Genomic DNA, 14409 nt, shown 5'->3' with positions numbered 1-14409 from the left:
CTCTGGGCCTGGGCGCTGTCCCTCAGCTCTTCAGTTCAAGGCAAGCGCTCTACCACTTGACTACAGCGCCACTTCCGGTTTTCTGGTGGTTTATTGGAGATAGGAGTCTCACGGTCTCTCCTGCCCGGGCTGGCTTTGAACCTCGATCCTCAGATCTCAGCCTCCTGAGTAGCTAGGATTACAGGCGTGAGCCACCAGCGCCCGGCCCAAGGATTTGCTTTCTTATGTAATAGAATATTTGAATATCGGGCTGGGAAGCTGGCTCAGTGGTAGAACGCTTGCTTTGCATGCCTGAGGCCCTGGGTTCGATTCCTCAGCACCACATAAGCAAAAAGAAAAAAGCCTGAAGTGGCGCTGTGGCTCAAGTGGTAGAGCACTAGCTTTGAGCTGAAGAGCTGAAGGACAGCACCCAGGCCCAGAGTTCAGGCTCCACGACTGGAACTCCCCCCCCCCCCAAAAAAAAAAAAAAGAATATTTGAATATCTTCTGATGCATAGTGGTTTTGGAAACTGTTATTGAAGAAGGAACTCCTGAAAACGTGTTTCCTCCAGCCTGACATTTTCAGCAGCAGGAGATTGAGAAGCATCTGGAGGCCCACGGGGCTCCTGCCCTTGAGAAGCCCCCTGTCATCCAGTCAGCACGGCTCTGACCTGCGCCCCGGACTAGACTCCATTAGGACAGAGTTTGTTCTCATCTCTGCTCTATTATAGAGCCCCTTAGGACAGGAGTTTGTTCTGATCGTGATGCCAGGCACTTCTGCCTCTGTGCAGCTGTCACCATTACTGTCTTTTCCACATTTGTTTCCTTCTTTTTTTTTTTTTTTTTTTGTCGGTCGTGGGGCTTGAACTCTGGGCCTGGGTGCTGTCCCTCAGCTCTTCAGCTTAAGGCGAGCGCTCTACCACTTGAGCTACAGCGCCACTTCTGGTTTTCTGGTGGTTTATTGGAGATAGGAGTCTCACGGTCTCTCCTGCTCGGGCTGACTTTGAACGGCGATCCTCAGCTCTCAGCCTCCTGAGTAGCTAGGATTACAGGCGTGAGCCACCAGCGCCCAGCATGTTTCCTTCTTCATTCATTTTTTAGACCTTGACTCCACAACTCCTTAGAGCCCAGTCTGCTTGTTGACGCAGGGAGGGTAAAGGTCAGGCACCCATTTTAGTTACGCAGCTACCTGGTAGAGGCCCCTATGGATGTCTGACATTGCTGAGGAAGCATAGAGGACTGGCAGAATAACTTTGTCTGCCAAGGAATTGGGGAAACTGTGGAGGAGGTGGGATTTCAGCCAGCAGAGGAGGGCTGGGTGGGATGGGGAGAGCAGGTGGGTATGAGTAATCTAGATACTCAAATCATGGAGAATAATATTTTTACCCTTGACTGATAAATCAGTGGACATACAACAGGTTGGGCCTTTGATAAAGCAGCCATTATGCCCTCCAGGATTTCTTTTCCAGGCTGATCATTCTTGTTACCCTCTCAGTTGCCAGTGTCGCCACCCTCTTTTATATATGCTCTGGTTCTAACCCCTCAGCCCCCACCCGCCTCCAGGAGGGACTCAACAAGTATGGAACTGAGGGAGATGTTCAGGATACCATCCTCTATACCCTGGTTCATACTCATAGGAATACAGTCACAGGATTCCACTAGTTTGGGATCCTACCATTTGATTATGTATTTTCTTCCTTCCTTCCTTCCTTCCTTCCTTCCTTCCTTTCTTTCTTCCTTCCTTCCTTCCTTCCTTCCTTCCTTCCTTCCTTCCTTCCTTCCTTCCTTCCTTCCTTCCTTTCCTCCTTCCTCCCTCCCTCCCTCCCTGCCTCCCTCCCTCCCTCCCTCCCTCCCTCCCTTCCTTCCTTCCTTTTTTTTTGTCAGTCGTGGGGCTTGAACTCAGGTCCTGGGTACTGTTCAGCCTTAGGCTAGTGCTCTACCAGTTTGAGCCACAGTGTTACTTCCGGTTTTCTGGTGGAAATTGGAAATAAGTCTCATGGACTTTCCTGCCTGGGCTAGCTTTGAACCATGATCCTCAGATCTCAGCTTCCTGAGTAGCTAGGATTACAGGTGTGAACCACTGGCACCAGGCTTGATTATGTATTTTCTGATCCTCACCTTTGTCAGCAGATTTAAGCAGCTCCTTCTGTCCTAGTTTAAAATGCAGAAATATCTGGGGGGAAAATGCCTGTTCCTTTTTGTCGTGAAGCCAAAGACAGCTTCCTGTTGTTAAGGCCACCTTGCCAACTGCATTTCTCTGTTTAGTCAAGAAACTCTTCTCCATCTAAAGCACAGTCTGGACAGGGGAGATGGATGCTGAATAAGCAGGTAGATCTTTGCTTGCTTTCCAGCTGTGCCCTGTATCATCCATCTACCCCTCACTGTGGAGGGCTGCTGTGTCCCTGCTGGAGTAGCACACTCTCTGATTTCCATGTCATTTAAGAAATGCAGCTCTTTTCATGGATGGGCTTCTAGCTTCCCAAAGCATAGGTTCTCCATCCTGACTGCTGGGTTCAAATCCTGTTTTCATCACTGACTTCCTGTGCAGTCTGATTAACTCACAAGTCCTCTGAGCCTCAGTTTCCTCTTCTGTAAAGTGGACCTCATGACAGTGAGGTCATTAAATGTACACAGAGCACCTGGTATGTAGAAAAAACTCAGGAAGTATTCTCTAGTACTAATACCGTACTGCAGTCTTCTTGAGAGCCCTGGATAGACAAGCTGCCTCTGTTGTATGTTTGAGGAAAGAGCCTCAGTGACTCAGGCTGTTAACTCAGGACCAATGCCACCAGGAGACAACCAGGATTTAAATTCAGGTCTCTCTGTACCCCAGGGACTTAAATGCTCTCCTCAATCCACACTGCCCCTCAGAGGGTTAATACCTTTCTATCATGGGTAGTTTTGTTCGGATGAAAATAAAATATTCATGAACATGAAAAATACATGAACATAAAGCATTTATGCATTTGGGGGCGGGAGATGAAACAGATGGGTGAAATAAAAGGTGGGGTCCCGATCGATAAGCCTGTAGATACAGCCATTGAAACTCCATCCTCATTATGTCATATTTGTGGCTCTGATAAAAGAAATGCTATAACACCAATTACCTCGGGAATATTAATAGAGCCAGTTATGCTTATGCAGATTTTCCTCGTTCCAATCAAACAACACAGTGCTTCAAAGAAGCACAGAGTTCCGTGCCATTCTCCCTGCCAAGACTCAGTGTGCTTTGTGTTCTGATAGTAAGGGGAGCACTCTGCTCTTGAGATGCACACCAATGGAACAACACATTTCACAGCTTCACATCTCTCTAAAAAGCAAATGAAAAGGTTCAGCCCCTTCATAATTACCCCTTTTTTAAAAAGCAAGGCATATTCTTATCAAAAGTAGGCATAAAAAATTGGGTAACCTGGCACTGTTGATTCACTTCTGTAATCCTAGCTACTCAGGGGGCAGAGGTTAGGAAAATTGTGGTTCAAGGTCAACCTAGGCAAAGAGTTTGGGAGAGCCCATCTCAACCTTAGGTATGATGATACTCACCTGTTAGTCCAGCTGTGTAGGAAGCATAAATAGGTTTGCCTTCCAGGTTTGTCCAGATGTAAATGAGAGAGATCTTTTTTCAACAAGAAGGGCCAAGAGTGTGGCGGCTCAGTAGCAGAGCACCTGCCTGGATGTTCAAGCATAAGGCTCTGAGTTTAGTTCCCAGTATTGCCGTAAGATAAAATAAAGTGAGCCTTTAAAACACTCTTGTGCTCAGAATCACCTCAGACCTTCCCATTGTATTTGGACTATGATTGTTTTTCTCAGACGGTGGTGGGGCAGTCAGTACAGGGATTGAACTCAGGGCCTCATGCTTGCTAGGCAGACTACTCTTAACGTTGAGCCACTCCTCCGGCTCCCATTGGAATGAAAGCCTCTAGTGTCACCTCTGTCCCTAGCTTCCTCTTCAGCCTCCTCTCCCCACACCTGCTCTCCCTCCCTCTGCTCCCACAGGCTCCTTCCAACCCTTGAACTTTGCTTTCTTCCCTTTTTCTTGGCCCACCCTTCCTGTCCCCAGCTAGCCTGGGCTTGCTGGTCCCCCCTGCTCAGATCTGACCTTACTACTGTGCTTTCTTTCTGGAGAGGCTCTGTGCTCATGGGGTGCGTCCCTGTGGTGGAGTGGTACTTCTGAGGTGCAGAAATTTTTTCCATTTAGTTTCCTGGCTCTGACACTGTGCTTGACACAAAGTACATGCTGGATAAATGCTTGATGTATACACATCTCTGAATTCCTCAGGGAAGTGAGATCCTTGAGCTCCACCTGGGACTAGCTCTCCATTGAAATCCTTTTGTTTACTTCCTGTTTTGTGTGGATTTCAGAGAGCTTTATGTTTCAGTTTTCTGCCCTGCCCCAATTAGACTCATAATCCAGCCTACTTTAAATTCTGAATTGAGAACTCCAGAAAACAAATGTACTCAGGTTTCTGGGCCTCAGAAACCTGGACAGTGTTGTGATAAATCTGGAGACCTGCAGTTAGCCAGGAAAGAGGAATAGCCTTCTAGGTCAGGTCTGGGAAATACCTGTTAACTGTGGCTCCTTTAAGTAAGCTTGTTGAACCCCTCCCTCCGGCCCGCTGTTCCAGTCGCTGAAGGTACTGCCTCCAGTATGAGGTCCCAGTTAGTCAAGAATTAGTTAATTCCTGGCACCAGTGACTCATGTCTGTATTCTTAGCTACTCAGGAGACAAAGATCTGAGGATCACAGTTCAAAGCCAGCCTGGGCAGAAAAGTCCTCATGACTCCATCTCCAATTAACCACACACACAAAAAAGGCCTGGCTGAAGGTGAGGCTCTCACATGGTAGAGTGCCAGAAGAATTGAATTGAGGGACCAGCCCTACACTAAGCAAAAGGAAAGAAATGTACATATCACCTGATATGGAAGAAATAGTTGTATTGTCAAAGCTCATAGAATTCACAAACTTTATAGACCACGATAATAACAATTTGTCTTGTGAAGGTTAAAATGTGTTGGTGACTTTAAGTATCACTATCCCACAATGCTGTGAAATTTGTTAAATTTATTGTAATCACTTAACCTCAATAAAAAATTACAAAAAAAAGCCTGGCTGGAGGTGAGGCTCACATGGTAGAGTACCAGAAGAATTGAATTGATTATGGGGTTAGGATTTGAACTGGTTGTGACACAGACTGTGGTTCAAATATTGGCACAATTGTGGTGTAGTTTTCTGACCTTGGGCATTGTCCTTGAACCTGATCCTCATATTATTCAACAGTAAAATAGTCATGGATTACCCTGCCTCCTTCATGTTGGTGTAGCAAGGGAAAAACAAATGTCACAGCAAAGACCTGGTCTAGTGTGTGGTATGGAGCAGAAAATTCCTGGTCTGGAGCTCGATAAAGCCATCATGATCCTTTAATTTTTTGGTAGTACTGGAGTTTGAACTTAGGATTTTATGCTTGCTAGGCAGGCTCTCTACTACTTCAGCCATGTTCTCAGTCCTTTTGCTTTAATTCTTGTTATTTTTATTTTACTTTATTTCTTTTGGCATTGGTCCTGGGGCTTAAACCTCAGCCTGGGGTGCTGCTCTTGAGTTTTTTTGCTCAAGGCTTGTGCTCCATCACTTGAGCCACAACTCCACTTCCTGCTTTTTTATTGGTGGTTAATTGGAGATAAGAAACTCCTGGACTTTCCTACCCTGGCTGGCCTGGAACTTTTGATCTTCAGATCTCAGCCTCCTGAGTAGCTAGGATTACAGGTGGGAGCCACCTGCCCCTGGCACTTTTATTAGATTTACCTTTATGTTAGGGCCTGTCCTCAGATTGCAATCCTCCTTCCTTTTTCTCTCTTGTAGCCAGGAGTATAGGTGTATACCACCATACTCAGCCACTGGTTGAGATGGGAGTTTCAGGAAGTTTCTACTCCAGCTGGACTTGAACTGTGATTGTCCCCTTCTCTGCCTTCCAAGTAGCTGGGTAACAGATGTGAGCCACCAAAGGCCTTTTAATAGCTGGAATCTTATTCCTCTTTCACTCCGTAGTTGAAAAGGAGTTTTCAGAGGTGCTGAAGCTCCTAGCTTCAGTGAGCAGGGCTGGGCCATCATTGCTGGGCTCTGTGTGGGCTGTGGTAAGCCTGTGGATGAGGATGCAGAACTGTACATGGTGTTCAGAATTCTTGGAAACGCCCACGAGTGGAAATATTAGTTTGGTGATTTCTTGGCACACATGGCAAGAGTTAGATAAATGAGCTGAAGTGTGACATTTGGAGCTAGTGGTTTGTGCAGCTTGACATGCAAACTTGCTGTGTAGGTTCAGCCTCATGGCTGAAAATTATCCTCCTTCACATGTCCCTGGTTGAGGAGAGGGAGCAGCGCAGCCCAGGAGACTTGGAGACATTTCCGAGGGGTTTTGGTGGTCCTCTAGGTTTCGCTTCTGCAGTTTATACCTGGATGGAATAAGTTGGTGATCTCAGGAATAGCTATTTTATTTGAGCCAGACTCCGTGACCACCTGCCCCCCACCTGGGTGGTCCATGGTGCCCCTGATGTTTCCCTCTGAAGATTGGGGAGAGCCAGGCCTGCCCATGGTAGCACACAGATGCTGCCTGGCAAGGCTGGGCTCTTGGCAGGGAAGCTGCAATCCAGTTCTGAGACTTGGTTGGGAGGGAGGCACTTGGATTCCTGGCGCAGTTGAAAAGGAGGGCCGGCACTTTTGCAACGTGTCAGCACCTCTACATGCCTAGCCAGATAAATAGGACCCAGGGCAGGGTGGAGGGCTCTGTGGACCAGAAGCAGAGGGACAGGCTATGATCCGCTCCTGTAGACGCCACCTTCTAAACTAAGAGCATCTGTACTACCCGGGCCTAAAGCCAGCTCCGTTTCTCTTTCTTAGTACCCCGTGGAAATCCGGAAGTATGAATATGACCCAGATTTTGCAATCCGTGGGCTGCATTATGATGTCCAGAGGGTAGGTCCACTCACATGTTTTCTCCTGTGTCAAGGTGTTTGACAGTAGAAATGATGCTTAAAACAAGATGACTTTGTGGTGCTGTTTCTTGATGAAGCGAAGCACATGGGAAATGATGTTCTTTGTGGCTGCAGAACCAAAGTATTCAAATATATGTGGATGAAACATTTAAGGCTTGCGTGCACACAGCCATTTGGGAGTGATGCTTGTTGCCCACAGTCATTTTTGGAACTGGGAGGAGGAGCCAGTAGCTATATCTGTTTTCATTTTTTTTTTCTTTTTGCTGGTAGACCATTTCCTTAAAAAGCCCCTGGCTTTCAGAAATGGTGCCTCTTGTCAGGGCAATTAACATTGATAGGCTTTAAATGACTCCAGATTGCTCATTTCATGTGCAGATTGGTGTGCATTATTTACACGTGCATATGTTTATATTTTTAAAGGCGATATTGATGAAGATTGATGCTTTTCATTACATCCAGCTGGGCACAGTTTACAGGTAAGCAGAGGTGATCAGTTGAATTCACCCAAGTAACCAAGGTGCTTTCGTTTCAGGGATGAGCAGAGCTGCAGTGTGTGAACTGAGGCTCATTCACTTATTCATTCATTCATTCACTCAAGAACATGTATAGAGGCCTCATTCCTGCTGAGGACTTGGCCTCTGGGGACTTGCGCAGGGGACTCATAGGAAGCCTCCCGAGAGCAAGACTGTAGCCCAGTGTGACCCAGGTGTTGGTGGAACCTGCTCAGGCCACTGGGGAGTCCTGGGAGGACTCTGGAGGGGAGCAGCTTTCTGGAGCAGGGGCAGGTGAGCTGAGGGTCCTGGGGAGAGTGTTTGTCGGGGGAATGGAGCACTGGTCTCGATCTGGTTGAGTGGGGAGGATATGAAGACCTTTCCTGGCCTGTTTATTAGCATGTGAAGACCTTTGCTTAGCGAGATGTCTTTGTAATTTATTTTTACCTTTTCTAATTTTAATTTGAAAGGGGATTTGAGAGTGTAATTTAGGTCTACATTTATTTCCTATATCTTAAGCAATTACGTGTAAAAAGTGTGCATAGTTTAGCCTAGATTTTTCTTTTACAAACTCTTCGTAAGAACTGTTCGTGTGTGTGTGTGTGTGTGTGTGTGTGCGTGCGCGTGTGTGCGTGTGTGTGTGTGTGTGTGTGTGTGTGTGTCATGGGGTTTGAACTCTGGGCCTGAACGCTGAGCCTCAGCTCTTCAGCTCAAGGCGAGCTCTCTACCGCTTGAACCACTGAGCCACTTCCGGTTTTCTGAGTGGTTTATTGGAGATGAGAGTGTTATGGAGTTTCCTGCCCGGGCTGGCTTTGAACTGCGATCCTCAGATCTCAGCTGGCTGAGCATAACTAGGATTATAGGCGTGAGACACCAGTGCCCAGCTTTTTTTTTAATTGATGTAAAACATGTACTTAGGTAGTCAAATAATATTAAAGGTGCTGCAGGGAACAACCACCGCCCTGGGTCTTCTCTTCCTGATCCAAACACTTTAAACACTTACTTAAGACTTTCTTCATCCTGTTTCTGGGTACTGTGCTCATGCTTCCTTCCTTCCTTCCTTCCTTCCTTCCTTCCTTCCTTCCTTCCTTCCTTCCTTCCTTCCTTCCTTCCTTCCTCTCTCTCTCTCTCTCTCTCTCTCTCTTTCTTTCTTTCTTTCTTTCTTTCTTTCTTTTTCTTTGTCGGTCATGGGGGCTGAACTGGGCTTGGGTGCTGTCCCTCAGCTCTTCAGCTCAAGGTTAGCGCCCTACCACTTGATCCACAGCACCACTTCTGGCTTTTTTTCTGCTTATGTGGTGCTGAGAATCGAACTTAGGGCCTCATGCATGCGAGGCAAGCACTCTACCACTGAGCCAATTTCCCAGCCCCTTCTATTTCCTAACTGATTAGTACTGGACAGTGTCCCTGATGTGGTAGATGAGGGTTTAACTTGCTGACACCCTGATCCCTTCTCCAGCCTCAGTGTTCTACCTTTCCTAAGATCTCAGGATTTGGTTGTCATACCAATACATTATTTACATTGTAACTCTGAAGGTCTTATTCTCTTCAATCCTAAGCCAAGTACTGCCCTGTGATTATTTTCTTTCTTGTATGCTGTGTGGTTTTTCTTAGATTTAATATCCTTATGTTCATGTTTTGCATAGGTCCATTTTTTCCTTATTGTTTCGTCATGTGCCAGGCATTTATTTGTTTTCCAATAATTTATGTGTTCTTTGATAATCTTATCAATTCTCTCCTCCCCCCTTCCCCTCTTTTCCCCTCTTCTCTCTTCTCCCCTCCCATTTCTTCCTCCCTCCCTTCTCTTCTTCTGATCCTGATTGGTTTGTTTCCTGGCTTCTATCTCTTCTTGGCTTTACTCTCCTGCTTTTCTGGAGCACATCCTACACTAGTTTTCTAGTGTTACCAATTGAGCCTTTTTCATGGTCTGTAGTGGTGAATCAGTTCTTGTTCCTTGTATTTCCCTGTTCTCAGATTAGAGATTTAGATGACTTTTTTGGCATTTGCTGCTTGTTCTCCAGAGTGTTTTGTCCAGGATATACCCTGGTGATTTAAAGCCTGTGAATTGAACTCTGGGCAGAGATGTTTACATCTGTTCTCTTAACCTCCACTATTCTCATCACCCAACAATGCACTAGGTACAATGTTTGTTTCCTTTCTGGCAGGTACTAGGGTTTGGACTCTGTACCTAGTAATTGTTCAGCTGGCACTCTAGTACTTGAACCCTGATTTTTTTGCTGGTTAGTTGGAGATAGAGTCTTAGAGACTTTTCTGCTCAGGCTGGCCTTGAATCATAGTCCTTGAGATCTCAGCCTCCTTTGTAGCTCAGTTTACAGGCATGAACCATTGATAGTCATCTAGTGGGTTTTGTTTTGAGCTACAGCGTTTCAAACATGGTGGAGCTGTCCTCATGCCTGCCCAGATTTCAGTTTGCTCTCCATCTGTGGGAACAGCCTTGGGACAGGGGGGAGTGAATATGGGTTCTTCTGGTTGCAGTGCATGGACCTCACCAGTTCTCCTGTGCTGACATTTGGTCACTTGGACCTTAAGCATGCAGCCCATGCAATCATGCACCTGCACAGCTTTGCAGCAGTGCTGGCCATGAAGATTAGGGCCAGGTCTTGTGATGGGGGTAGCAGCAAATCCCTTCCTGCTTATGTTCTGAGTGTAAGAGCTCTGGTGCTGTGGATGCCTTCCTGCTACTACTTAGTGAGAGCTGTTGTCCATTGTCTAGAATGAGCTGGTTTGCCACTCAAGTCTTACCTGATTGCTGGAGCAAAGCTAAAAGAAGCACAGTGCTTCATTTGTTTTCTAAGCCCAGCAGTAACAAGTCAGTCAGGATCCCAGGCAAAATAGCAGCCTTTAACCAAATGTAATTCAGGGCTGCAGATTACAGGTGAGGGATGGAAATGGCCTTTTTTTTTTTTTTTTTAATGTTACATAAGAGAGTATGCACTTTGTGGTTGATGTATTTTCGTGTAGGGTGTATGTGTGGGGGGTGCTAAGCAGCTTGTTATGTTAATTGGTCATGAACTTCCTATTTGTGCCCCTCTGTGACGCAGTGGTGTCTGTCACCTGTTGGACTCCTTTTGCAGTTTCCTAGCAGCATAATGTTTTTCAATGCTGCTTCCTCCTCTGCAGATGGTGGAGGAGCACCTTCCTTCCCTTCACTCCAGGGTGGGTTAGTGCAGGTAAGCAGGTGACACCTGCTTATGTTGCTGGTGACAGGCGGGAGTGAAATACAGTCACCGTCTTCAGAAGTTTCTCTGTAGGCAGAGGACCCAGACTCATCTGCAAATCCCAGGGGCAGGCAGATGGAAACAAAAGCGGCCTTTCCCCAAGGTTCCCCCCCAACCCCCACCCCGCGTCGTGGGGCCTGAACTCTGGGCTTGGGCGCTGTCCCTCAGCTCTTCAGCTCAAGGCTAGCGCTCTACCACTTGAGCCTCAGTTCCACTTCCTACTTTTTCTGCTTATGTGGTGGTGAAGAATCGAACCCAGGGCCTAATGCATGCAAGGCAAGCACTCTACCATTGAGCCACCTTCCCACCCCCTAAAAAAACATTGAAAAAGAAACACCAATTCTAACATAAGCCTCTAGGAAACCTTGTACTGTATCTTAGTGGTTTGTGAACCTGGGCTCCAGAGCCAAGAGAAGCCTTGTTTTGTTTTTTTTCTTTAAAAAAATTTTTTTTATTGTGAAAATACTGTACAGAGGGGTTACAATCACATGAGCAAGGTAATGAGTACATTTCTTATCAAGCATTGTTGCCTCCTCCTTTGTTTTCCCCCTACCATCCCTTCCCTCCCATCTCCACAGCTACATCCCCAGCTGCCCCCACCTAAATTGTAAAGTTTGTTTTTCGACATAGTGTTTTGTACATCTCATTGTTGCAATGGGTCAACCTGTATTCCTATTTAAACAATTTGTTTTTTCCTTCTGCTCCCCAAATTATATGAACATCAAATACAATGAAAACAGGGGTTCTACTGTGGGGGAGGGACATGCAAAGCAACAACAACAACAAAAAATGTGGTACCTTATAAATACGTTAGAAACAATAGCAAGAAAGAAAAAAACACTTGTATCTCTATCTTGGGGTTCATTTCGTTTAACATAATCTTATCTGACCTTTTCTGCTTGTCTCAGACATATACTAGTTATTGCAAATAAAGGAAATCATGGAACCTATGTTTCTTTGCGCCTGGCTTACTTCACTTAATATAAGTTTTTCCAAGTCTTTCCATTTCCTAACAAATGGAAGCCTTGTTTTTTTTTTATCCTGACCTTGACTGTGCCTCAGTTGTTCATCTAAGAAATGGAAAGAATACTGACTAGGATGGTTGAGAAGCATGCCAGTAACTTGGTTCTTCATGTTCTGTGTGCACATGGTAGGGGTGACATTACATATTAGTCCCAGTGGGACAGTCATTGTAGTCACAGTAGGAACACCGTTCCCCGTGCTGGGAGCTGTTGTTGTGGCACAGGTCACTGCCTGGTGACAACAGCGTCCCCTGCCCAGTAGTGGCTGGAGGTTGGAGGTTCTTACTCTCTTGTGTGACTTTTCCAGAGGCCTCAGTGTGGTCCCCGATGAGGAAGTCATCGAGATGTACGAGGGGTCTCACGTGCCCTTGGAGCAGATGAGTGACTTCTACGGGAAGGTGATGAAAAGTTGCTCTACCTAAGCATCCGGGCTGTCCCTCTCTTCCTGACTTTGTCTTTGTGACCAGATAACTGGGAGAACGATGTGAGGGAGGAGGAGAGGTTTATTTGTGTTCCATGGTTTCTGAGCTTTCAGTCCATGGACACTTGGCCCTGTGGCCTTGGGGCCAACATCATGGGGAGTCGAGCATCATGGCAGGATGGCGTAGTGGAGCCAACCTCCTGGTCTTATGGTGACCAGAAAGAGAGAAGGGAAGGGCCTAGGGCCCAAATAAGCCCATCAGGGCACACCGGAGTGACCTTCCTTCAGCCAGGCCCTACCTCCTAGTGGCCCATTCAGCTGTGAACTCACCAAGGTGTTCATTAAATTGGTGTCCTTAGGATCCAGTCACTTCTCAGTAGTGCCACCAACCAGGCCCCAAGCTTGCAGCCTAGGAACCATTTGGGAGGGACACTTCAAATGAGAAGCTTGGCCTTTTAGTTGTAGGAATTGAATAAGCAGTTGACATTAGTGTGTTAAAGGGCCACCCCTGGGTTCCTTTAGATTCATCCTACCTGGTTCTTTCCACCTTCTCATGCTTCTCCTGTTTCCCCCATACTTGCCTTCAAGTGCCTCCCAACATGCTCGATGTCACTGGGGACTCCCAGTGTAGCAGCCGTGGCTGCCCCAGAGGCTAATGGGAAACCCATTTTCCTGACTCCTGTGGACCCCGCAGGGAGAGGGGGAAGGGAAGGGGAGGGCTCAGATTTCTCCCAGTTTCCCCTAGAACTGGACACATAGTCCTGCTGAGGTTCGGAACCAGGCGAGCACTGCTTTGCTGCTGGCCTCTCCCTGTGGTTGGGGAGGAAGACTCACTGGCCACTAGGACCCCTGGCCATCGGGAAGTCTCCTGTGACTGCAGCCCCCAGGTTCTGTCCAGTCCAGCCTCCGTTTCTAAACCTTGCTTCCTGTGTGCAGAGCTCTCACGGGAACACTATGAAGCAGTTCATGGACATCTTCTCCCTGCCCGAGATGACCCTGCTGTCCTGCGTGAACGAACACTTCCTGAAGAACAACATCGACTACGAGCCCGTGCACCTGTACAAAGATGTCAAGGTTGTGTGGGACGGACAAGGATGGGGACCAGGAACATGGTGCTGTGTTCTTGCGGGGCTCCGAGGAGGCAGCGGTGTGCAGCCCCGCCTTGGGGCTGGGGTTCACATGCTCTCTCTCTGAGATTGCTTTCATTTATAGTGAAACCCTCAAAACTGTAACAACTGTGTTGCTAAACCTATCAGTTTTTTTTTTTCCTAAGATGGAGCTCACTCTGATGGCGGGATTTCTAATCATTCTTGTCTAAAATCCCGGGACATCTGGTGTAAGGGGTAGCCTGTACCCCACTCACCCCAAGCCTGCCCCAGGGAGGGTATCACCCTTCCATGTCCACATACCCACCGTGGGCTTGTGCTGCTGGTGCAGCCCAGGGGTGGGGCTTTGTAGACTTTGTTTTAGTTGACACACTATAATTGTACCTGTTCATGGGTGCAGTGTGATGTTTTGGTGCACACTGTACCCATAGTGATGAGTAGGATGGAGAGAGATTGGTGTGTGAGGCCCCTCTGTCTCTTACAAAGCTCCCACCAGTGCTCTGAGCTCCTGCAGAGGCTAGGTTCTCTTGAGGGACAGACAGGGACCTTCGGAAGCCTATGCAGGCAGTGGTTATAGATTCCTAGAGCCGTGGCCGTGTGTGTATGCGGTTACCTGCATCTGTTAGCCTGTGTCAACTCTCTCAGTACTTAAATGTGTTTATGTGATACATATTTGTAGGTAATATATAACATTAAATATAAATAAATAATAGTACTCATGTATTCATATATACTACGTATGTAGTTAAAACATTTAAATGTTTTACATTTCAAAATACTTTTTGTCTTGTGTATGACTACTTTAAGATTTTGACCCTCCCACATTAGAAGTTTTGGGGAGATGAAAGATGAAATAAGTTTCTCAGTATCAGTATGACCATATTGATTTAAAAAAAATTTAAATATTTTTACTTGAGCTACACTGAAATACTTAGCCTCTCCCCCTCTCTTCCTCTCCCTCCTCCCTCTCTCTCTCCTTCTCTCCTTTTCTTCCTCTTCTGTGTCAGTCCTGGGGCTTGAATTCAGGGCATGGGTGCTGTCCTGAGCTTTTTCTTTTTCTTTAAAGGCTATCTCTCTACCACTTGAGCCACAGCTCCACTTGTAGCTTTTTCTGAGTAGTTTATTGGAGATAAGAATTTCGTGGACTTTCTTGCCTGAGCTGGCTTTGAAC

The 14409-nt window shown here is 46.7% G+C and overlaps 1 protein-coding gene across 2 annotated transcripts in view; it reads left to right on the top strand.

Annotated features, from left to right (window-relative positions):
* Positions 1 to 14409, top strand: part of Nt5dc3 (5'-nucleotidase domain containing 3) — a 56508-nt gene that overhangs the window by 20251 nt on the left and 21848 nt on the right. For both annotated transcript variants that reach the window (XM_069991543.1, XM_069991552.1), the window contains 4 exons: positions 6868 to 6942; positions 7383 to 7438; positions 12019 to 12109; positions 13069 to 13206. In XM_069991543.1, the coding sequence (XP_069847644.1) occupies positions 6868 to 6942; positions 7383 to 7438; positions 12019 to 12109; positions 13069 to 13206 (360 nt within the window). The remainder of the gene's footprint in view (positions 1 to 6867; positions 6943 to 7382; positions 7439 to 12018; positions 12110 to 13068; positions 13207 to 14409) is intronic.

Source organism: Dipodomys merriami, unplaced genomic scaffold (assembly GCF_024711535.1).
Source record: "Dipodomys merriami isolate MVZ:Mamm:240054 unplaced genomic scaffold, mDipMer1.0.p SCAF_10, whole genome shotgun sequence".
Classification (NCBI taxonomy): domain Eukaryota; kingdom Metazoa; phylum Chordata; class Mammalia; order Rodentia; family Heteromyidae; genus Dipodomys; species Dipodomys merriami.
Note: the sequence above shows the minus strand (reverse complement) of the source record. Positions and strands in the feature narration are given on the sequence as shown.